The 26,440-nt window shown below is 42.0% G+C and overlaps 1 protein-coding gene across 4 annotated transcripts in view; it reads right to left on the minus strand.

The window, feature by feature from the left end:
* The window catches only part of MAF (MAF bZIP transcription factor), a 240,586-nt gene that overhangs the window by 206,742 nt on the left and 7,404 nt on the right, over positions 1-26,440 (minus strand). For 3 of the 4 annotated variants that reach the window (XM_073308011.1, XM_073308013.1, XM_073308012.1), the window contains exon 2: positions 21,103-21,172. In XM_073308011.1, coding sequence (XP_073164112.1) covers positions 21,139-21,172 — 34 coding nt within the window. In that variant the 3' untranslated portion in view covers positions 21,103-21,138. Of the gene's footprint in view, positions 1-12,226; positions 13,252-21,102; positions 21,173-26,440 lie in introns of those variants that run through there. The other variant, XM_073308014.1, reaches the window with a different exon arrangement.

Consider the following 26,440-nt stretch of genomic DNA (forward strand, 5'->3'; position numbering starts at 1 on the left):
ACATGCAGAGATCCCTGGTGGAGAGCAGTGTTCTCTAAGGATATGTCCATTTCCTATGGTTTCTGTCTATCTATGCTGCTAGCCATAAAAGCAAGGAATTTGCAGAGAGACACAGAGGCATGTACACTTTGTGTGACAGTAAGCAAAATGTAAAGAAACAGACTCTTCCAGTATCTATATCTGTGACCTTTTGTACTCAAGGTTTGCAATAAACAGACATTGCATCCAAATTTTTGGGGGGCTCATTTCTTAGCCAAAACATTTAGTTCTTCACAATTGTTCTATTTTTCTTTCCCCCAACACGTCTTTTTTTATTGCAGAGAGATCAGGCTTTTGGCACTGCAGCCATCAGACACTGATACATACTAAGAGGCAAGACTACAAATTCACAGGACCAAAGCCTGCAAAAGGTAAGACAAACATAGGAGGGACAAGACAAGAAAGGGAGAACATAAAACTCCTTTTGCATTGTCCTCGGTAGCTGGTGCCTGGGGCCTGCGCAGCCCTCCTGGTTTGAATTTTCTTGTAGAAGTTTAACAAATTTTTCAATCAGAAAATGAAGAGTGTTGCTTTGTGGGGATGAGACTCTTAAAGGGATTTCTGTTTCTTACTGGACTCCATTTCCCTGAGGCAAAGGTCACACAGTTACCAGGTCACATATCAGAAGTTAATTATATTGAATGTAGTTAGGGTTTTAGCAAGGCTCAGCTTGCGACAGGAGAGAGGAGCTAGGAGTCAGATCTTGCCCAGGAAACACCATTGTGAAAAGGTGCTTCAGCACATTGTCTTTGACATATGATCCAGGGGTTCGCCTAGGTTGGTAACAACATTAAACGAGAACTTCCTCCAGAACCCACCAAAATCAATGCAAAGGATCCCGTGTGATTTGTTTGGATTGTGTCCCCATGACACAGAAGCCGACTTACTTCCCCCTTTTCCAAATGGTAAAACATTAAGCAAAACACTCCCCTCTCCCCAAGGCAGCATTTTAGGTATGTGACTCATCTGCCTCTTTGGTAAACTCAAAACAATTTTGCATTAAAAAGATGAATAGGAAAAAAAGGTATTTAAAACAATACTTCCAGTGCTCAAGTATCCAATGCAAAAGCACCACAGAAATGCCTCGGAGAAATTTCGTCAGCGGGCCTGGATGCCACCATTGTATTTGTCCTTCCAAACCTTGCTCTGATGCGTGGTATCATTATAAGATTAGCTCTCAGGAGGGAACCCAGCTTTGTGAACGGCCCAGTGAACTCTGAGGCATCTATGCTCCTAAGTATTACAAAAGCCAGTGGAGCCACAAAAGCATGCAGCAGGGAATTTCTGGGCCCTGATCCAGAAGGATATGCTCCCTGCCCCCTCAAGCTGGCACACTGAATTTGGTCCTAATTGCTGGATTCCTCTAACACCCAAAGGAGGAAATAGGCCCACCAGTCACACACACACACCCCGAAGATCTGAGAGAATGAAGTGGGCTAGTCAACTACCCCACAAAGGTGCTGGGTGGGTTGGACTTGAGGGGTCTGAAGAATACAACACACGGTAAAAAAGGAAGTCCAAATCTGAAGAGAGCGGTGTCCTGCGGGCAGGAAGGGTCAACTCCCATTAAGGGTGGGGCAGACGCCAAAAGGTTGGAATAGTTCAGATAAACCTCGGTATGCACCTGAACTCTTTGGGAAGTTTAAACATCCCTAGGTTTTATTTACAGGTCTTTTAAAATGACCCAAAGCTATTCAAATTTCATCTCCAACAGCATCTCGCCGTCTGTCCCTACCACTCGAAAAATCAGCATTAGACAGGTCAAGCTGAAGAGTGCTCTTAACAGAAAACACAGACGGCAGATCCCTTTTCTTTAGAACTCTCTGCCCTGAGTGAAAATTCTCCAGCCCCTTCCAGCTTTCTCAACAGACCTTCACCCATCTCTTTTCTGTTCCCCACACAAAGCAAGTCCACACTGTAATACCTGACACAGCAGGAAACCAACACACAGACCCAAAGATGCATAAAGCGTCCAAAAGTTCAAAAATAAATCAATCATCATTTTGTATCCCACACATGTTTACACACAACATCGCCCTAATATGTCGTTTTTCACCTAGTTGCTTTTTCTGAGCCACTGTACAATGTTGCAAGACAAACACGTTGAGCATGAGCCTACTGTGAAAGTGGTTTGGGTAAGATTTTAGAACAACCTAGTTCCCAACCTTGCACAAATATGTTGTGAATCCCCTACCCTTCCCTCCCAGGGTATTTTTGTATGGAGGGGGTGGCTTGCACAAAAGGTGAGGGTATAAAGTGTGAGCTGACTGGGGTATGAAGAAGGGGATGATCAGTTTGGTTCACCAGTTGAGTTATTTTGGAATAGCTTTCCATATTTCTAGCAATAAAACACAGAATCAAAGCTGTCGATTTTAAGCTTGAATGGTGAAGTTTTTGTGTCAATGAAGTTCTCAATTTGCTGCCACTGGAATCTCTAAAATTACGCTTTCAGAAAAGGCATAGGGTATACAGTATATTTAGAAAAAAAACAAACACCGCTTCAGCCGAAGCTCCCTTTCAGCTCACCTGTCACGGTGCACAGAGCATTTAGATCTACAGCAGAAACAAGGAACAGATGTCAGATGATTGAAAAACTTGAGCCTTCTGTTGTTTCACTGACTTGTCACCGAAGAGAAATTTGCTTTAATTTACTTTAAAAGTAAATGACTGGATCTTCATAAAAACAGTGGCAAGGCAGAGTTCTTAATGAGGATGTTAACCGAGGATCCCATGTAAGAACCAGAGCCTCCAATTCCAAATGCAATGTCTATTCGAGTACACATATCTATCTCCCCTCTGAAACATGCTGATTTATTTTCAAGAGGCCTGACATACCTGGGGAAGCAGCATGTGAGCTCTTGAAAGCCTGCCCAAAAACTAGAGTGATTTTTTTTTAATGGTGCTTGACTGTGCCAGGTAATGTCATTTTTGAAAGAAATAATTCATAACCAGATAGAGACCCTTTTCCTTATTACCCTGTGGGCTTGAAAGCAGCCTTCAAAACAGCTTGAAGAAAGAGGGAGCGGGGGAAAAATCCGCCAAGAGTCCTGCAGTCCAGGAACTTCAAATCGGGCAAAGATACACAACATTTTGAAAATAAACCAACAGCCTGTGCTGTTCTTGGCTGATATCCGTGCCGTTTTGAAGAGGATGAGTAGCATTCCCCCCTCCCCTCTGGGTACTGTAGCTGCAGTAAGCAATGCTTCGGTGCTTTACAGACCAACAGGATCCCACTCAGCCCAGGGATATGTGGTGTGGGAGGCGGAATCACTTAACATCAGCCACGAGTGGCCACCCTCCACCCAAGCCTACATGTGCAGAGGACACCAGAGAGAAATACACCCACAGCCATAGGACAAATGCTGTGGCCTCTGCTGGATGGAAGGTTTCAGAGTAACAGCCGTGTTAGTCTGTATTCGCAAAAAGAAAAGGAGTACTTGTGGCACCTTAGAGACTAACCAATTTATTAGAGCATAAGCTTTCGTGAGCTACAGCTCACTTCCTCAGATATCTTATGCTCTAATAAAGCTTATTAGATTGCTTATTGGGAGTCTTGCCTGAGCAAAGACTTCTGGGATTGGCCCTCAGATAACCATTTCTCTAAACTCCTCCACTCATGTAAATCTCCCTAATCCTCTGCTAGTTTTGAAGCAGGCCTCACTAAAACTTTAGTTCACAATATACTTTTATTTTCAGTACCATCCTCCTTTGATTAAAACCAAACATGATCAGCTCAAGTAAATTTCAGTCACTCTCCACTCTTTTATCTTTCTTAGACTGGAGCCGTTTGCTTATGCTCACGAAAGCTTATGCTCTAATAAATTGGTTAGTCTCTAAGGTGCCACAAGTACTCCTTTTCTTTTTGCTGGATGGAAGTGAGGGGAGGTTGTATAAAAGGAGAAAGTTACAGGGGTCTCAGAGGATATGGCTGAGCTTGTCACCTTCAGGTAGCTTACCAGGATATGAGAAAGAGATGTTCATGGGGGATCCTGATCCAAAGCCCACTTCAGTCAATGGAAAGGCTCCCAACAGAGCTTCACTCCACTGGGCTTTGGATCAGGCTCAGCAGGGCCAGTGAGGTTAATTCTTGGTGTAATATTATAATAAAAAATAATTACACCGTTTTGGAGCAATTTTCATCCAACATCTGTATCCAAGCAGTGCACCCCATTTGGATTCCTACACTCCAAAGCACAGCTCAAAAAGATACTAGAGAAATTATCCACTTAAAAATTAGCACCAGCTAATTCTGCAAGCCCGTGTTTGCTTTATTCATATGAACAGTCTCAGTGAAAATGAAAAAAGCCATTCAAGTGAATAAAGCCACAGATGCCAAAGAAAAGGCAGTGGCCCACATTCTCAGCACCACTAGGCATGGTTCAGGAGTGAGAGGTAAAGGTAGTCGTATGCCACCCTTGTAGTCCCTCGATTTTGGGGCCAGCTAGGGATTAGTTGGTTCCCCAGGGTAAGTTCAAGCAGGCTGAAGGCTCCTGGCTGCCTATGGCCCCGAAGGGGTTTTCCGGCAGCTAGAAATAGAGTACCAGGGTTGAGATGGAAGGTGTGGCTGAAGCACTACACTGGCTCTACACTACCCAGGACTCCTCTTACACAAGGGGAATTCCCAGTAACTAATGAAGTCAGGTGGCTTCCCAGCTGTTCCTACTGGAGTCTGACTCAGTGTTTAGAAGCTGCAGGAGGTGGATCAGGCAAATCCATTGCGGCAGCTCCCCTGATTCCCTACCTTCCCGTTCTGTTGTTCAGCGTTCCTCAGAATAAAAGGCCATCACCATCTTCACACCTGTCTCAAGAGTGGTTGTTACATTCGTTTGGGGGACAACAGGCAAGTTTTCCAATGACTGGGGCATGACATAGCCACACAGCCTCTGACCAAGTTTCCTTTCTGTATTAGACCCAACCTGTTGTCTAAGAGACATGGAGATTCTCATTGGTGGGTAAACAGTAGGACAAATGGACATTACTGTCGCTTTGGCAGATGTGCTCCTTTCATGCATCAGCTTTTTGGGTTTTGCTAATTCCACAAGGATGAAGCTTTCCTCAGAATTTGGCCTGATATCTACAATAACCACTTTCTTTGCCACCAAAATGCAACCACTCCTGAGATCTATGTGCAGATGCATGTGTGCGTGTGGAAAAGGGCGGGGGGGGGGGTAATGGCAAAGAACATTATATTAATTTGAAGCTATCTAGTGGAATTTAGCCTGGACATTAGGGTAAGGCCCATAATTCATGGGATCTTTAATCATCACAGGTGTTCAGGATCTCAGTTCAGCACCACAGCAGCAGCCCCTAGCACTATGTTGGAGCATCAGTTTCACTGATTCAAAGAAAAGCCTGCCATCTAATGACTCACAGACACTTCTTACACCAACTTGTGGGTCTCCCATCCAGGCATTAATCAGGCCACATGGAGCTCAACTGGCCTGACAAAAGCAGAGCTTGACGCACTATGGCACCAAGTATCATGCATTTATTTAACTGGGTTTTCATTCCTGACATTTTAAAAAAAATTCTGCTGAAATGTTATAGCTAAAACAACTGGGTCATTATTTCCCCCTCAACTCTATTTCCATTTTCATGCTGATCATGGACTCAGAGAAATGTTGGGCTGGAAGGGACCTTGAGAAGTCATCAAGCCCAGTCCCTGGATTGAGGCAGGACAAAGCACCATCCCTGACAGGTATTTGTCCAACCTGTTCTTAAAAACCTCCAATGATGGGGATCTCTGCTGGAAGACTATTCCAGTGCTTATAATTAGATAATTTTCCCTAATATCTAACCTAAATCTCCCCGTTACTTCTTGTGCTACCTTCAGCGGACATGGAGAACAATTGTTCATAGTCCTCTTTCAAACAGCCCTTAACATATTTGAAGACTGATTCGACTCCAGCCTCAATCTTCTTTTCTCAAGACTAAACATGCTCAGTTTTTTTAACCTTTCCTCATAGGTCAGGTTTTCTATCATTTTTGTTGCTCTCCTCCAGACTTTCTAATTTATCCACATCTTTTCAGAAGTGGCCATAGTACTCCAGCTGAGCCTTACATACCGTTCTGTTTCCACTTCAAACTGAGCAAAGGTAAAACGTCCCCATAATATACTGTACTAACACCATCCATTTGTACAGTTTATTTCCTTGTGGAATGGTTTCAAAAGGATAGTGGTAAAACAGCCAGAATAAATTTGAATCCAAAATGTTAACAGCTGAAAGTGAAGCTTAAAAAAAAGTCCTTCTAGCCTTATCATATTGGCAGATATTGTTCTTTAGATTTATTGCACAATGGTAATCAGGCTATAATGCATCCTTAATTCATTAATCATTCTGGAAAACAAAATGAACTACTGTAAAGAAGATTATATTTTCTTTTTTTCCAGTAAAAACTGGTTACTAAAACTCTGTTCTTTAGGGAGCTTAGAGAAGGACACATAGATTTTCACCTCTGCTCCAGCTGCAGCTCAAATATGAACCACTGGCTTAACATCCTCCTCATCTACATAAACTGGTCTCCTAGAAGCTTTCTGCACCTGGATCTTCTGGCTGCAATCTTAAACACCATGGCTACTATTTCCTGTTGCTCAGTACAGTATCTTGTGTACTGGTTAGATGCTGCTCTCCTACCCCAGAGATGCCTAGTTTATAAAGCACTTTGTGTGGGAATCACCACATAAATGTGATATCTTATCAAGTCAGATCTCTGACGGTGTCATTTTGTATGACTGCCCCAAACTGTGTCCTAAAAGAAATGGGCTATTGTTGACACAGGAATTGGAATCCTGGATGAAGTGAGCGAGACAGCATCACAGATGTTTGTAACAAGGGTGGGATGGACTTTTCTCCCCTGAAATGTGAACTTCCCCAACACATTGCTATACACATGCAAATTCCCCAGTGTCCACATCCATGACCTGGCAACAATCCCCAGACCCTCTGCAGGAGCTAACTGATGCTGGCTACTGAAAGGACAAACAAAAATACCCTTTCACTGTTGCATATTCTTTGGCCACAGTATCCCATTATGTTGGCTACTTTTCAACCAGATGGACCTCCCAATGGTCCATATATGGGCCCTCAGGCACCATCTGTATGCTAGTTTGTTGCATATGTACTGGAGTGGACCACTGCCTGGACCACTCCTCCCTATTAATCACGCCCATTTGCCCACGGCCATTCATTCTCTGGATGCAGTGCTTACAGCATACCAAGGTGCTCCATCATCACGAGAAGTACTACAGAGCTCCCACTTTGGTCCACTTGCTGCTGCTTGCAAGGCTGTTGGTGCAACTTGCACTCCACTTCTCGCCAGCACCCCATGCATTGGATGGGACAATCAGACCCAGGAAACTTGAGAAGAAAGAAATTGCTGAAATATAGTAGGTGTATAGCATTGGGTGGCCTCACTGAGGATGCTCAATTGGCTTCACAGTTACCATAAGTGATGGCACTTTCTGGACATCTAATGGCTGTTGTGCTATTGATGACCTTGGACAAGTCCCCTCTCTCCCTGTGTCTCAGTCTCCTCCCCCCGTACCATGAGAATGATGGTACTGACCTCCTTTGTAAAATGCTTTGCGACCTAAACGATGACAAGCGCTCTATAAGAGCTAGATATTCTTTCTATTCTTCATGACACAACCATGTCACCCAGAGTGACTGCAATGACACAGCTGCTCTGCAATGGCACTGCAGAGTATTAAAAAACATTTCAGAAGCTAAAAGGTGCTGTCTAGTAGTGCAGCACTGAAGGCCTTTGGGGCTATGCCTAGAGTTCCTGACGGGAGCATAGCTAAGTCAATGTAATTTTGAGAACTGGCGCCTGAAGTGCTGAGAATGGAGTAGAAATCAGGGGCCAGAGTGAGAGTTCAGGTCACATTTTAGGAGGCACTATGCACCATTCAGGATAGGGCTCTTGATCGCCACGTTCTTTAATCAGGGACTCAGAATCCTGAGAGATTTGAGGTGCTCAAATTTAGCAGGTGGATTCTGTGGTGCTGGCTAATCCTATTCAGGGACAGGTTCTATTTGGCACATTCTAGAAATGAAAATCCCCCAAAACCGATAAAGGTTAATACATTTGACTCCAATACATTTTATGGTGTATCAGCATTGAGGAATTAAGAGTCATGAGGCTTCATTTCTCCATTTGCCCTCTCACTTGTTTGTCCTAGAAGAGAAATAGCATGTGCACCCAGAGGTTCTCAATGTAACTTACATGTTAAATACTCAAATAAAGGCTCCTGTTTTGATCAAAGTCTGTGTGGATAAGTGAAAAATCTTCCTAGATCCATCTACATTTGTCACATTTTGCTAGTGTCTCGAAGAAAGGCCTGGACCTACCAAAACCCACTTTAAAGCTGGATGCTTCTGAATCAGTACAGAGCTGACTGGCAACATCACCACGGGAGGATAAATTTTGTGCACAGGGGTTTAGCTGCATGGCTGCTATTGAAGTTAATGGAACTCACACGATTAAATTCGCACACAGCGCTTTGAAAAGGTACCTCCAGGTGCTAACTCCAACAATGAAGGGGCCACATTAAAAAAGGGCTACAAATGCACCGTTATTGCTGTCACAGTTATCCGTACAATGTGTTTACTAATTCAATTAAATCAAACAAATCTCTTGTATCCTGGGGATATGGTAAAGGAAATCCAGGTTAAAAAAAAGGGGGGGGGGAGGGGTATCAAGACTTTCGCATCAAATTGTACAGAGGAAAAAGGTAAAATATCGGAGAAGACAGTGAGTTCTGCAGAAAATTCTGTGTCAAAGAATGGCCCAACACCAGAGATTTGGCACTACGTTTAATTCTTCTTTCTCACAACCCACAATGCCATCACCAATAAAAATCAATATGCATAGATTATAAAAATAAACATTGCCCTATTCTGATATTTTCTAACGATCCAGCATTATTAAAAAATTCTACAATAGATATAATTAAAAACATAAATGTTTGTTGCACTATGTTTACCTTTACTGTAGTATGTCCTATACTTAGTACTGTAAATTAGTGAGAATCCCAAGGTTAACTTAACTGCCCCTGGGTGATTAATGTTCAGTTTTAATGTTCCCTACTCCTCCCTCCTGAAAAGAGGCAAAGTAACAATTAAATTAGGGACGCCTAGGAAACCCCATTTCAACTGTTGGCAGTGTCATATTAGCCCTTCTCATATGGGTAAATTTAGTTCCATGCAGTTTACTGTATGTAGATTCTTCAGACAAGATCTTAAATAAAAAGGTAACGTCTATATCTCCATGGCAGCATTCAGAAGAGAAATAGTTTGCCCCACTGGCCAAACCTCCCCCTCCTTCTCCAACAATTGTGCACGGGTTGGTTTTTTCCCTCCATCCCATTATTTCATTTGTGGTCAATATATACAGCTTCAAACCTGGTGTTTACAGGAGCTACTCCATTGCCTTCAACTAAATCTGGGCCCCCGTCCTTATATATAACAGGAAATCAATGGGAGTGTGGCCTGTGGAAGAACTTAAAGATTTGGCCCAAAGTTCTGAAGAGGAGCTAAAAGAAAATGTTCATAATATCCCTGGTGAATCATTCGTACATCTTGATGGGTTCATGGAATTCTGCCATTCAAATGCAGGAAATAAAAGGGTGTACAAAACTAATTGATAGGTTTTCACACATGCAGATGGCTGAGAACAGAATATCCAGGAGGCCATGACAATTCCACATTCCTGATAATGTATTGAAAGTTTTAACATCTCTTAAATATAGAGAAAAATGCATTTGCAATAGGGCCCAAATGTCCCTTCCTTCTCATTCACCATCTTTTTCTCTCCTGGAAGGTTCCCAATGCGCCTAAACACTGATCTGGACCAATTCTTGGCTTCTCTACTGAGATTGCCAACCAGTGCTAACCGTGGTGGTGTGTTATATGGACCTCTGTGCACCAGGAACAGGACGGTTACCACAAGACTCAGCTTCACATACCAAATATGCCATCAGAAAGGCTCTATATCCAGTCCCCTAGAGAGGAAGTCAGGGCTACCAATGGATTCTTTACGTGTTGTAAAGAGCATGTAAAGATGTAAATACATATTCCTCCTTTCTCTCCAATTTAGAGTAGCCTGTGTCCCAGGGACCTTTAACTATATATTGTGTAAACTGCACAAATGTGTGACTGAGTGATGCTGACTATGTCTGTGCATATAATCGCATGAGACTGCTGAGTGGAGTCCACAGGGATTTCTTGTTGCTAGCAAGAAGTTGATTAGTTCCTCCACCATCAGTGTGCATCAGGGTCTCAGAACTGAAAGCTGACCCAGGATAGATCTAAATAACATCTCTGTTTTTTAAAAAAACCTGATGTGCGCAGCTGTAACTGCTCTTTTGTGAAAGTTACAGCACTTCTTCTGATTTATCTGTCTGACCTCTTCGACAATTCTGCCTCCCCCATGTAACCATCAATTTCCCCAAAATATCCCAAATCTGAGGCCCAATCCAGCTTCCACAAGTCAGTCACCTCAGCAAACTCCACAAAGCCCTGAAAAACCGAAAGGCTAGGGCACAGGATAGTTCTGTAAAGCCAGTGCAAAATAGGAGCAGAGCAACATCTAAAAATCAGGAAGCCATGTTTTGCTGGATGGGGAAGGGAGGTTCTGTTTGTTTAAATTAATTCCAAAATTCATGAAGCTTCAACAACTGCAAAATGGTGCTTAAAAACAAACAAAAAAACTAATTTATTTCATCTGCATTTCAACATTGCAATGCATTAGAAACCTTGTTTGGTGCTTTCCCTATCAGATCTAGAATTATATTTATTTCACAAATTACCTCTCTTGATCTCAAACAGGGAAACTAAAAGTTATATTAAAAATGGTAAGTAATGCTTAAATGGCTGATCCTGCCAATAAATAATGCCTGACTGTAATTTGAAAACCATTATGTAGTTGAAGCAATGAATGATTTAAGACTGCTTATTTAGATCACCTGTGATAACACGTTAACGTCAAGGCACTACACATACAGTCAAACATGAGAAGCAAGCTAAAAATCTTCATCTGGAAATAGGAAAACAAACAGGTTTTGCAGTTTTATTCTTTACTTTTTTAAAGATTTCATTAAAAACACACAACGAAATAAATATTTTAAGCAACCAGCAACAAAATGGGAAAATACCATGTGTCTGGAGTTTTAGTGCCCTCTGAGTGCAGGAATTTATTTGCAGCAAGCAGAAAATAGACAGCAAGCATAAAAATTCAGCAGATTCCCGCTAGTAAAATTATTTATCAAGCTAACAAGGGAGGAACCCTTCTAGTAGCAACAAGCCAGCAAGAGAAAGATGTGCCTTTATATTTTACCTTTGGGTTAGCGCACCAGTAAAAATGCCAACTGACAAGCACTTCACATAAACATTTCTTTCTAAATGAGCTGCCTTGTTAGGAAGAAAAAAAAAAATCTAAGCAAAGGCTCACTACAGTCAACAGACAGAAAAATCCAGGATGAATGCAGTTTTGCTCAATAGTACAGAATATAAATAAAGACATAAAAATAACGTGGTTATATAAATGAGTTTAATAAATTAATATGTCATTTTATATTTAAAATAATAACTAAAGCTATAAATGCATCTTAGCATTTGATTGTACCAAAAAGAAAAAGGAGAAAAAAGCACATCCCAGTAATCTATTATTTAGATCTTTCTTACCTTTGGAACAAACTATATATAAGTATGCGCTGTACTGTGGTTAGCTGCGCTACACAAGCCTCATTGCAATATTTATCATATATTTATTTTATGACTGGAACCCTGAAGTCTGTTTTACAGTTTAGTTTCACGATACCAAACGTTGATTATAAATTATAAATGGCTTTACTAGAGCCTGAACAGACAAAAAGTTTGGAGACACATGGATTGCCTGATCCCAATTAAATTTTAAAGAAATAGTAAACTGACACATTCTCCGAATAGCTGCGCTCTAAAGAGGACTGCAAATTATTCATGTCGGCTGTACAGTGAGGCTGTTCCCTCCGAACAGCCCTTTGCTAGAATGAACATTTGACAATTGTCAGCAGGCTAAAAAAAAATCCCCAAAATAATCCAAGGTCTTTTTTTTTTTCTGTTGCATAAAGAAAAAGGCCGGGGGGTTTCCCAAAAATCGGATTCTCTACTTTATCTCAACCTGTAACTCAGGAAGTAAAACCGGCAACATCTGTAGACAGAAAAGAAAAATTTCAGAGCTTTACACTGAATCTTGAGGGGAAAAGGTTTTTATGAAGGTTAAACAACATTGCTGGCCTGATCCTGTATTTGTTACTCAGGCAGAATGCCAAAGGAAGCCAAGAGGGTAAAAAATGTGGGGTAAGATAAGTGAGCCACATCGGGGGGGGGGGGTGTCCCAAATAAATTCTCTTTTTAGCTTCTGGCCCCCTGCAAAGACCAACATTCTCCCCTGCTTCTACAGAACTCACAGCACTGGGTGAGAATGACCAAATCTCCCACTGAACAAATGAACTGAGCTGCTTCTTTAGCCTACCTAGTGCATTTCTTGTGCTTAGGCCAAAAAGTCTCCAACTCTAAAATGACCACTGCAGGGTCTGATCCTGCAGTTCTCGTGCACCCAAGCCTTCTTTTGGAAACAATGTGAGTTTGGGATGTACATGTAATACAGGCCTGAGCTTTGGAACTTGTTAACTGCTGATGGATTGCATTAATATGAATATTTGTCTGTAGGGGACAAAGGCTTTCGAAGAGTGAGCTCAACATCATGGGCAAAACATTAGCAATAACAAAAAGGGGAAGAGCATCCTAGAAGCAAACTACGAGATAAATAATATATTTCAACTTTTATGTTGCTCGCCTTTCATCTGGTGCAGCTGACATTATGGTCCTGTTAAATTTTTAGCATACAGCCAACATGTAAAAACAGAGCCAAAAGGTATGATGGAATGAACAGAATGGTGAATGTAGAGAGGATCTCCTGTTGTTTGAAAGGAAAGGACGAGATAGTTGATGGGATGTGGCTGTTTCTATGGAAGATGAGTGGTTAATATATTCAATGTTGTGTTCTTGCCTTATTACAATATAATCTGAGGCCAAGCGATATGAACACAGAATTCCCACTAAGCCCAGAAACATGTGGGAGCGCTGTGTGCAGAGCAAATGGCCCTTAGTATTCAAACTGGAGTATATAGATAGATGGGGGGGTCCAATCCTGTCCATACTTCTCATGGCCCTGGTTAAAACAAAGTAAGGAAAAAAAGTAGTAAATGTGGAGGAAAACAAGGGGAATGCACCATTTTCCCCACTCCACTTTTTATTTCGCATACCAAATTTTAGAGGCAAGTTCTACACACCCATACTCACATGAGCAGTCCTTACACATGTGAGTTGTCTAATACCTGCCAACTGAATGACAGCTATTTTTATTACTGGCTGTTTTCAAACACTCTTCGCTCTTTTAGGATCTTATATACTCAAAAACAAAAACACGTTTAAGGACCCAATCCTGCAGCTTTCGGCCCCCCCTGCATTAATGAAATTCTTAGTTTGGTCTGGAACCTGATTAAGCTGGACCAACAGAAGCTCTGCTTTGTGCCACAGCAGCGGCTCCACCGCTGGGGTTTGCTCTGGTGCGACTGCATCACCATAGTGCCAGGGCGGAGCAGATTTCCTTACTGTTGGCTGCTCACCCGCATAAGGCCTGGGGAGTCAGATTCTAAGACGTCAATAACTCAGTACAGTACTACCTCATAACATGAAACCGGCTATTTAACTACTTATCACCACTAACAAAAGGTCTCTTTATTTTGATTAACTTTGAGAGAACAAGTTACTTGGAATCAGAGTATGTTTAAATAATTACACAATGCAAGATAACACGTCTGGAAGCAAAAAATGGTGCAAGAGGAAGACGGAGAAGAAATAAACTTGGTCTCACTTCCCAATTTAAACTGTGGGTTTCAGAGTAACAGCCGTGTTAGTCTGTCTTTGCAAAAAGAAAAGGAGTACTTGTGGCACCTTAGAGACTAACCAATTTATTTGAGCATGAGCTTTCGTGAGCAACAGCTCACTTCATCGGATGCATACCGTGGCTCACGAAAGCTCATGCTCAAATAAATTGGTTAGTCTCTAAGGTGCCACAAGTACTCCTTTTCTAATTTAAACTATGAATGACCTCCAGGTCAATTTTTCAGAGTATCTCAGATCAATTCAATTCTCACCTCCGCTCCCTACCTGCTAGCAAATGAATATATTGTGCCTTCCAATAGACTGAAATGACTAAAAGGAAATCGCATTTAGCCGCATCTGAATAACCATGGTTATTAGATGATGCGTGCAGAGGAAAAATTACCATTTCTCTTCTTCTATTCCTTCTACTCTGTCTGATTGTCATGCTCACCTCACTGGTGATTAAGTTGTAGGATGCTCTTGCAGATTGTTAATTAGGTGTTAATATCTGCAAGGGGCCACAGCAAGCTTCTACACCTGAGGTCATTTCTCAGAAGTCAGGCTGTCTCCAGTGACAGTACCTGTAATTCCCATAGCTAGTTTGATTCCTACTCAACAGCTGGAGCTAGTGTCTCTTTCATGTCTGGTTTCATTTCCTATCTGAAATTATATGAGTGCTAATATCTTTATTATCTTTCCCATAGATGTGCAATGCTTGAGAAGGTGGCGCAGCATGTTGTTCACAGGCTTATTATTATTATTTTTTTACCACAGCATTTTGAAAACAGTTCAAGCAAAAATCTTTATGGTTAGCAAATTCATAGCTGAAGATTCCATTATTGGATCTGGGGAAGAAAGCAGGGCGGGGGAAAAAACAATAGTAATAATTTTGATAGACAAAAATAAAGCTGCACAACTGGTGAGCGAAAATGGCTTAAACTTTGGGAACTAATGTAATGGCATCGACAAGGGGGCGGGGAAATGAACAAGACAGCCTGACCGCCATAAGTCTTGGCAGCTGGTTTGTGAGCGTGTGCATGTGTGTGCCAGTGAACCAGTAATGAAGGGTTTTCAAGGACATATCATTTTGCTTAAGGTAATGAGTCATGTTATATTTAAGATGATTTAGTTGGGGATTGGTCCTGCTTTGAGCAGGGGGTTGGACTAGATGACCTCCTGAGGTCCCTTCCAACCCTGATATTCTATGATTCTATGATTTGAAAAAAAAAAACAGTTTGGGTCTGCCTTTCAGAAAACTCCTTGCTATTTGAGGGCCTGCTCCCTGTATTTAATTGGGTACCCAAACCTCCCACTTTGTTCAGGGGATGAAATTCACATCTGGGCAGAGGGCATGGACAAGTCCTACAAACCATTTAAGTCCTGTTTTAAGAGTTGCTGTGGAACGTAAATGATGAGCATCTGATGAAGTGAGCTGTAGCTCACGAAAGCTTATGCTCTAATAAATTGGTTAGTCTCTAAGGTGCCACAAGTACTCCTTTTCTTTTTGCGAATACAGACTAACACGGCTGTTACTCTGAAACCAGTTAGAACCGTTGTATCTAAATACCTGTCATTTATATTCCTCACCCAAAGTGATGAAATAAGGACACAAAACAAATATAAATAACAGATATTTATATATGCAGTGTTGTTGTAGCCGTATTGGTCCCAGCATATTAGAGAGACAAGGTGGGTGAGGTAATATCTTTTATTGGACCAACTTCTGGTTAATGACAGAGACAAGCTTCTCACAGGTTAAAACAAAGGAAGGAAAAAATTAGTAAACAGAAAAAAAAAAGGAAGTAAATGTGGAGGACAAAAACTGGCATACACCATTTTTTCTGTTGATCCCATAAAAGCTATTACCTCACCCACCTTGTCTCTCTAATATTCTGGGACCAACACAGCTACACCACTACTACTAACAAGATATTTACATAAACCACCTTTCAGCAGAAGGCATCAGGGAGCTTTACAAATATTTCTTAATTCTCCTAACACCCCTGTAAGGTAAGAATTAATAACCTAATTTTATAGCTAGGTAAAGTGAGGTATACAAAGATCAAAGGCAATACATATTTAAATGAAGCCAATGGAACTGACTACTCATGCTTAAAGCTAGGCAAGTGCTTAAGTACCTTGCTACATAAGGGATCAATTGATTTGACTAAGTTCTCACAGCGAGTCTACAGTGGTTAGACTAAAACTGTCCCCTTTTCTAAGCACTGCACCTTTTGGAGCCATAAGCCATACTGCACATTAAAGAGCTACTTTTTCAGTCTCTGATCAATGTGAACTATATATTTAAAAAGTGTAGATCATTTGGTAAATGACAAACACTGAAAATCCAGAGAAAGACTGTATCTATTAGCACTTAAACTAAAATTCTATGTTAGAACTAAACAACAGCAGAAATCACACTAGTGCAAAGATGTATCAGGTCTTAATTGTTTTAAACTCAAGCAAAACTAATAAACTGACTTTGATGGGAGTTTTGCCTGAGTAACAACTGCCAGATTAGGCTGTCAGTGATAAAAGGTCTGTTCTTTGATCATAAGGACACAAGCTATTTTCACTCTCTCTTCAAATGAATACGGACGAGATGAAGAGATAGGATTTTACACTATTTATTAAGTTTACACTTTCATTGTGTATAAAACTTGTTTTACCTAGAATTTCTGTAAGACACCCTGTAAATTGTAAGAGCAGCTTTTTCTAATGTAGTTTAAACCATCTTCAAATGGGTTTTGCTCCCATTCTCTTGGCTAACATAGCAAAATACCTTCCATTTGAAACAGGCCTAATATAAAAAAAGGCCTAGCTTGGCTACATGTGCACATACATGGCTTCTATTAACTTCGAAGGGAACTTGACCAATAATATGCCACAGAAGTTTTATGCATAATTTAGAATTTAATAAAATGAAATCAATTTGTAAAGGGGTACTTACACACCACTGAAAACTCAAATAGAGCTCATTGATACACACAGAAATTTAGCTGGTTATTTATTGCCTATATTCCCTTTCCAATATATCAGACATTTAGCCCTAGAAAAGAACTTGTGTGTTTAAGACCCAGCCTTCTACTGTCTCTGCTGAAGTCATCATCCAGAGTTAGTGACATCACAGTCTGCTGCCATGAAAGTGAATGTTGAAGTCATATCCTACATTCTGACTTCAATGCAGACTAACGCTGGACAGGAACAAAGAGGGATAAAAAGCAAGTTCCTGTGCAAGCACATCTTTGTAATAATTATGTGTAGGAACAAGGAGAAAATCCTAAAAAAAAAAAAATCAAGTGAAAGGGTGAATGGATTTATATTTTAAGCCTGTTTTATTTAAAAGTTTTTCCTTGCATGAAAGTTCTTAATGGTAAACTGCAAAAGGGAAAGGAAACGTGTGTGTGTTCTCTACTTCTCCTTATCCTTACCTTAACTTTAGGGCTTGTCTACATAGGGAAATTCAATGGCAAAACTACACCTGTATAATTATACCAAGAGAGTTACACTGGTATAACTTTTCCTGTGGACACTCTTCTTCTGAAATAAGAGCAGCTTTTTCTAGTATAGTTTAAACCATCTTCAAAACAACCTTAACCTAACTGGAAAAAGTCACTTTTATTCCAAAATAAGAGTCTCCATATGGGGAGTTATATAAGTGTGCATTCACACCTTTCCTTATACCAGAATAGCTTCCTGCCTAAACAGCCCTTAAACACACCGGCTGAAATTCTGGCCCCAGGAAGTCCGTGAGAGTTTTGTCATTGACTTCACGGGGTCAGGATTTCACCCACTATCTCTTCCTCCTCAGAAGAGAGGCAGATGAGTTGCAGTTTCGGTTCCACGCTACTGAGTTACCATCAATGCAGCCCTCCCAAAATGACTAAGGTAATCCTCCAAAAATAAACAAAAAGAACTCCTTTATTTTGGAAAAAAAAAATATTATGAGGCCATTATAAACCGTAATGTCCATAAAACAATTAGATTTGCTCTGGCCGTTCACCTTTAAGGGGAACAGAAACATTATATTACCGTCTGTGTAAGAAGAACCAAATTTGGCCTTCACACAAATAGCATTAAAATCCCACTGACCTCAAAGGCAATGGAGACACATATCACAGGGCATAATTTGGCCCTTGCTGTGGCATTTTGCTCCTGGCTGTTGACTCCCTTATGCTAGAAAGTGGAATGCTTTAAAATTAACAGGAAAGGTTGGATAGTGTAACAAATACATTGGGAAAGAATGTTTAGGGCCATATACCAGCCTTCAATCTTGCACAAGACCCACACTAACATCACTAGAGGCTTTATATCGGGGTGGACAAACTACGGCCTGGAGGCCACATCCGGTCCGGCCCTTCAGACATTTTAATCCGGCCCTTGAGCTCCCGCCGGGGAGCAAGGTCGGGGGCTTGCCCCACTCCAGCGCTCCAGGTCCGCACATGCCATGGCTCCACACAGCTCCCGGAAGCGGCGGCATGTACCCGCTGCGGCTCCTATGAGTATGGGCAGCCAGGGGCTCTGCACGGTGCCCCTACCCCAAGCGCAGCCCCCGCAGTTCCCATTGGCTGGGAACCATGGCCAATGGGAGCTGCATGGGCAGCGCCTGCGGATGGGGCAGCGTGCAGAGCCTCCTGGCTGTGGCTCCGCATAGGAGCCGGAGAAGGGACATGCTGCTCCTTCTGGGAGCTGCTTGAGGTAAGCGCTGCCTGGAGCCTGTACCTCTGACCCCCTCCCACGCCTCAACCTCCTGCCCCAATCCTGATCCCCCTCCCGCCCTCCAAATCCCTTGGTCCCAGCCCAGAGCACTCTTCTACACCCCCCACAACTCATCATCCCCAGCCCCACCCCCGAGCCCGTGCCCCCAGCTGGAGCCTTCATCCTCTCCCCCACACACTCCAACCACCTACCCCAGCTTGGAGCTCCCTCCCGCACTCTGAACTCCACATTATTGGCCCCACCCCAGAGCACGCACCCCCAGCCGAAGCCCTCACCTGCTCCCACACCCCAACCCCCTAATTTTGTGAGCATTCATGGCCCGTGATACCATTTCTATACCCAGATGTGGCCCTCATACCAAAAAGTTTGCCCACCCCTGCTTTATATGGATTATCGCTTAAAATACCACCTCATATCCATGCTGATATTTTAATTTCATTATTAATATAGTGATATATATCAGGAACATGAACCAACTCCCACTGACTTTCACAGGAAAAAGTACATGGAATTATGCCGAGGATTTATTTGGTCCATCATCTTACTACCTGTACAGATACCAAAATAGATGTTTGTATAGTGATTGTATCTTAATCAACAGCTACAATAGACTTTATTTACACACACCATATCAATTGCCTGCATTGCTACAAATATGCTAGAAATAACATAATTCCTTCAAAGAAATCAAATTAGCAATGAGATCACTGAGACTACTGTCCACTACTATCCTCCTATAGTACTAAATTCCCTTAACCAAACTGACTTTATGAGAATAAACTAAGTGAGCCTCCAGAGAGTGCAAAGTATTGGACTTTTCATATCTAAGCTTATTATTCCTAATATCACAGAGAAACTTCCCTGAACTGTCCTTCTCCTTCCCAAATTCCCCATCTGAGCAGATGTCTCTCTTTTTCTTGCATTTACCTGTCAATCATGTTCACAGCTGAAATTTGATTTCTCTCCCAACAGTAACCTTAGATGAAATATTACCATAGGGGTCAGTCCAATCTCAACCTGGCCATAAAAGTTCATTAACTCTTTCTAGACTCAATATATATTTGTTTCAAAGTAACGGGATCTGTTTTTTCAACAATGCCTAACAGGACAACAAAACAATATACAAGTAAATGAAATTATTGTGTCTATTTTCCAGGCCAGGGTACATCGTGCCTATAAAGTCCTGTTATTACAATTATACATTAAATTAAAGGCTTTTTAAAAACATGTCCATAGATAACTGAACAAAATTAGCAATGATTATTATCTCAGATTATTTAAAATAAAGAACTCTTGTTAGCAATGAGCTGATAGACAATACACTGAACAGTGTACACTGAACAGTGAAAACAAGTATCTTGACTATGTTTAAAATTCCTGTTCAAGCCTATTCAATAGATGCAACATAATATGCTCTGCAAGGACCCATAATAAAACTAGGGGTCTGATTTTCTTCTCGCTTACAACACTATAAATCAGTTGTAATTTTACTGATATCAATGAGATTACACCCGTCACTAACTCAGGTAAACTGAGAAGAGAATCAGGTCACAAAATGTGTCTCTTATGAAGTTCTCCCCTGGCCCAATCCTGCAGCCTATACCCAAGCAAAACTCCTGCAAATATCAATGGGAGTTTGACTCACGTGAATTCTACAGGATTAACCCCCCCTTCCCCACACAGCCAAATTTTAAATAAAAATAAAACTCAGTTGCACGAGCTAATAAAAATGAACAGTGTTTTGTTTAATAACACCTCTTAATTGTTGATATAAGTGTCGTAGGCTGTATTCTTGTCTAAAATATGAGATTTCATAATTAAACTCACACAGGGATCTCTGTAATTGAAAATCCCATTTAAACCGCTTAGTGTTTTTTTACAGTTGAGCCTGATAATAAACAGATCTCATGGACCATATGTCTGCCTGAATCTACGAGGTGTGTGTGTGTGTGTATATAAAAGTTTGATCTTCTCATTTTCCTAAATATTGTATACTCTGTAAATGGGATAGACTGAATAGATGTGATTTGGGAGAGGAAGACAGCATTATGCTTCTCATTCAATTGGACATTCTGGGCATGTACATAAAATAATACAGACATCTATCATTTTCATCCAGATTTGAGACAGATCTTCTGCAGTCACATACTTAACCACCATAGCTCGTTTCTGAATGCCAGGATTTGAAGACAAAAAAAGAAGATGTTTGCAAGGAATAAAATATAAATTATGCTACATAGGAGACATGCTTGGTAAACAAAAGTAGAAAACATTCACATTGCCCAGGTCACTTTTACACACCTGAATATGAGCCCAATCTAACGTCCATCGGTTATTAAGTAAGCTCCATATTAACAGTCAAACAAAACAAAACAAAAACTCTTACTCAAGTATGCAAATGAAAATCAAAATGTACCTTTTTTTTTTTTTTAACTTCAGGCAACAGGCATTTTCACATCACCGATGTAGAAGATTCTCTTGGGTACCTAATTTAGTAAATATATTAAAATAAACAAAACATAATTAATAAAGAAATTTAAAACACTCTAAAATATGTCACTTTTACTGATATTGTACAGAGCAGAACTGTTCTGATTGAATGCTAATTTAATTTCAGAAAGTCTTCTGTATTATTTATTAACGGTATTCTAGTGCTGATGAACTTAATGGAACACTGTGTAAAATGAAACAATTTTTAAATAGCATGCCTGGCCTTTATTCGCATTAATAACGCGAGGATCTTAGTGATAGCACTATTATCTTAGTAAAACAAAAATACAATTTTTGTCTTGACAGTGAATATCAAACTACAATAGTTGAAAGCATTTAGCTTCCTATAGTTTTCTTAAATATTTTTTTTTATTATTATTAGCTGTGCTAATGTAACTGGCAAAATAATTACCAATTTCTGTACATAGTCCATTATTTTCCAGACAGCAGTTTAATAACAAAACCAGAGCTGTCATTTCTCCCTACGGTTACTCACACTATACAAGTTCAGACTGTCAAAATATATCTAAAATCTAATTTTAAAAGATTCAACACAGTTACAATGAATCTTTGTACAATAAGTGAGATAAACCAGTGAGTCAATCTATGCTCTTTAAATATGGGTATTTTGTTATGTTTGTTACATCTAACTTTCTCCATTGGACTATATATACACTATGTATACTTATACAGAATAAGTATTCTGCGGGAAGTATAGCTGCAGCTACATCAATGTATTGTCATAGCATAACATAAACATAGCAAGAAAAAATTGCATATCTGATTTAAGATTGAAAAAAAAAGCAAGACTATCTATGGGTTTATCTGGCATTTTGATTGCAAAATAGCTCTGCAGCTTTAAAAAAAAATCAGCTGTACAATTTGTGCCAACTAAATTATTATTCCACAATGTAAAGATCACTTTCAACATCAAACTGAATAGAATGGCGTATTTAAATATTTTCAAGCATGCCACTTAAAACAATGTTTCCTTGTAGTGGGAAATTTTACATTAGATCATGTTTATTCAGAAATGTTTCAATCAGATCACGTAAATGCCCACATATATGTTCATAGCAAAGCATTGTGGCTGATGAAGGCTTTTCAAGACAGCTCCTTTGCCTCCCTAACAATCTTGTTGATCCTGTCTGTTATTTTTGGAGAAAAGGGACAGTGTCTCATTATATGTATTATTTGGCATCCTGCCCAGGATCTCTTAAAGCAGATCACTTTTTAGACCTTTGGTGTAATTTTCCTCAAGATGACTTCTGCTCTCATGCCAATTGATGAATCCATCCTGTTATTAATGCATTTAGTTGGGAGGAATAAGTATTCAATTCTCACACCTGAAGACCATCCAAAAAAGTGTTGTGGTCAGCCTGCTCTATTATCTTTAGTCTTTGATGAGGCTATCCCTTATCTAGAACCACAATAGTTCAATCAATTCAAAGGAGACCTGAAACAGAGTGGACACATCTCTCACAGGCACAGTGCACAGAATCATTTAACAGGTTTATTTGAAGATCAGGTATTAATAAAAAGAGTTTCCAAGAAATGTAGCACTAAAACAGCCTGGAGAGGCTAAGCAGATTTATTAATTTAACACGGCTGATAACACTTCTTTTTCTTCTTCTTTTAATTTGACAAAGTTGGTTCAGGAGAGTTATCATTTAATAAATTTGCTCCTCTATAATGCGGTCTGTTAAAAAGGATTTTACAATAAAGGCTGCTGAAAGACTGTGCTCAGTTTAGAGACGGAATGTGGTGTGGCATGAATATACAATTTTAAGCAGATTTAATCTTATATTATTCCTGTCTCCAAAGTGACTCTGCAGTAGGTCTCTTGTCAAAAGTGAAGTCTGTTTGTTCATCCTATATTGCAAAACAGTGAAATGTATTGCAAACTCTGGCCTGGCTTCTTATGTATTACAGTACTTTCATCAGTGAATTAGGAAGCAGTTGGGGGTGGGGGACAGGCAGGGAAAGGAACTGGATCTTTTTTGTTTCAGGGTTACTTACCTTTCAGCACTGCCAATGTTTCATTGCAAGGGCCTCAAATGTTTGAGAAACCTGGGACTCTTTTTAGAGAATACCACAACTTTAGGAGCTGATACCCACACACAAAACCCACTCTTTAAAGTTACTGTAGTTTCCAAGATCTTTTAAATTTCTACTTTTAAAAATCAGTGAAAGGGAAGGTTCTGGTCCAGGTAGGTTAATCAGCCTGTGTTAAAATGGAGCATTAAACTCTATCTCCGAGAGAGACAGAGAGAAAATCAGCTGGATTTGGAAAACTGCTCTTCTCCCAACTGCAAATGATTTACAAAGCATGCAGCCCAAACCTCCCCCACCCCCATCTCCCCCAGCCACCAAGGCTCTGATCCCAAACCTAACTGAAAGACTCCCATTGACTTCACTGGGCTTTGGATTAGGTTTAAGTGAGCCCAGGTTATCAGACAGAAAAGGCAAAAGGGGCCGAATCCAAATAAAATCCCAGCACCGCTGGCTCCAGGAACGTACCTAAGGGATGATCGGAAGGCCGCCTGCACGACACACCGGCGCTAAGCTTTGGACGGATGGATGGATCCTTCAGGAATTGAATTTAGACAGCACACAAAAGCAGCGGCCTCCCTCCCCTCCGGCCCGCTGCAGTAACACAGCCAGGCTGGGCCGCCCGAGAGCCCCCTTGGCTGTGGTTGGGGAGGTGTGAGCCGCCTGGCCTGTTTGCTGGCACAAGCCCCTGCTGGGGTGAGCCCGGCCGCCCAGACACAGACCCCCCGCCCCCCAGTTCCTGGGGCAGCGCAGAGAGGTACCAGCCCCTGCGGCCCCCTTCCTTGGCTAGGCTCATGGTGGCCATGGGGGTCCCCCTGCCCCAACGCTTCTGGTCTGGGTCGCCTCCTTGGCAGGTAGCCCCTTGGCTCCCCCGCTGGGAAAGGGGGGGGGGGGAGCTGGCCCCTGCCCATTTGCCTCCTAGGGGGCACTTCGCGTTAACGCCCCCGGCTGGGCCAGGGCTCGTCCCCACGAAGTTCTGGGCAAACCCCCGGCAGGACCGAGCCGCTTCCCCGCCCCTCGGACTCGAAGCGGCTTTTTACAGGGGCGAACACGTGCCGGGAACCGCAGCCGCGCTGGGCCCGTCCTCGGGCGCTCGGGGAGGGTCGGGGCTAGCGGCCAGCCCCGGGCCCTTGCCCCTAAGCGGGGCCACCTGCTCTCCGCCCCGCGTCTGCCCCAGGGCCGGGCTAGGAGGGCGGAACGGCTCGGCTCGGCTCGGCTGGTCCAAGCGATGCGCCGCGGTGGCTCTGTGTTCCTGGGAAGGGACACAGGCTGCCCTCGGCGGGGGAAGGCGCCCGGGTCGGCGCCCTTTGGGCAGGGCATGGGGGGGTGGGGGGGCTGACAGACGCCGTCCGTAGTCCCTTGAAATGCCTTGGCCCCGTCCATGGGAACTCCCCCCACGTCCCCTATTTGAGTTGAGTGGGAGCAGGATCGGGCCCTTAATGGTCACGTTTCTGTCTGGCCTGAGCCCTGACAGTACCCGGGGGAAATACACAAATGCTGGTTCCTCCCTCAGCCCGGTGTCCCGAGGGAATGACCTCTCCTGATCGGAAACGGAGACGCAGACCGGAACACATTTACACAGCCGATCTCGCCACGCGGATTCTCATTTACATAATAAGGTGGAAGGGAAAGGACCGAAACAGGAGACATCCATTTATAACCCGCGTGGTCTCAGACGTAGATTCTTAATCGCCCTGCCCTTCGCTTCAGTACCCCACATTGCAGCCTCAGCGGTACAGGGGACAGTGTTTGGGATTTGCGGGTTCATGTCAACAGGATGCTGTTTAAGCGGATTCAGAGCAGGTGTTTCATTTCCAGGAACATTCCGAGTCATAACACAACTATTGATACGCATCAACCCGCCGGCCGATGGTTACATTGAAAACCCAACATCAGGAACCCCCAATATACTTTGGAAGCAAAGAGATTATGCGGGAGAAATGTGGGGAGGGGTTATTTGAGTGCTAGAGATTTTCTTGGGGAGGGGGAGTTTATTCTTTTTGTTTGGGGAGTTTCATGTCTTTATTTTGAATAACCCCCCAGCCTGGATTTAAGAAGCCAAAAGGGAACAAACATCTTTGCCATTCTGCAGCTGGCTGGGGTGTGACTGTAGATCCAAATTCTGGCGAGTTCAAGCCTGGGAAATGAATGTGTATTGCTGGTCTGCCTGACACCACCGAGGCTTCAAGGACGCTTGTTTGACACTGAAAACCGAGGCAGGAGGGAGCGGAACAGTTGGCCAGATCACGCATTGAAATAGGGTGTTGAGCCCCCTTACGCCTCCATACACAACCATTAACTTTTTGTTTTAAAGGGGGAGAGCTGCAGAGAACATTTTTCGGGACTGTACTTCCTAATAAATTAACAATTGAGAGGCCATCAGTGACACTTCACCCTCTCACCCCGCTGGAAACTTTAGACACTGCTTGATTTGTCTCTTGCTCTATGCCTGTGGAAACAAGGCTTCTAGCAAACTTCTGCTCTGTCTTCTATTCCTTCCATGCACGATGTCTGGTGGATATGTATTTAAAAGGAAAACACGTCAAAGTATACAGTACTTAAAATCAAGCGCTTATGCAGGCAGGGCAATCTCCATCCGAAAACTCACTCTGCCAAAACTACAGGCCTAAAGTATTTTACTGCAGTGTAAGAAATTGCACTGTTTTAGAGTTGACGACCAGAAAGGGCACAGCACGCTGGAAACTCATAATTTCGGTGAGTAATCCGCGATCAATTAACAAGCAGCCCTCAAGCACACCGCGAAATTATAGATTCAGATCAAGGTGATGGTGACTATAGTAGGAGTTTAACTGATTAGCTGTAACTATCAACACACCCATCTACCCCTGCCTGTGTTACTTAGCGCTGGCATTGATCACTTTCATCTTGGAATATTTTGCATTGCTCTGGTCTTGAACTCACAAATCTGAGTGCAGTCACCCCCCCCCCCCAAAGAGTGGTAAGCTTTATTTTTGGTCCTCCTCCACCACCAATTGGAATCTACACTAACTGTCCTACAGTAACAGATGCTGTGGAGTGTACAGCATTAACATCTATTGATTTGCATCCACTGAGCCTGCTAAATTCATTAGAAAGTGCTAAAATTGTAGTGTATGAATGCTCAACTGTGTCTCTGAAAAAATTAGTTCTTTAAAGAACCTCCCACCTTTTTGTGTCCTGTTGTACTAGCTTGTGCTATTTACAACAAGATG

Source organism: Lepidochelys kempii, chromosome 12, assembly GCF_965140265.1.
Source record: "Lepidochelys kempii isolate rLepKem1 chromosome 12, rLepKem1.hap2, whole genome shotgun sequence".
Lineage (NCBI taxonomy): Eukaryota > Metazoa > Chordata > Testudines > Cheloniidae > Lepidochelys > Lepidochelys kempii.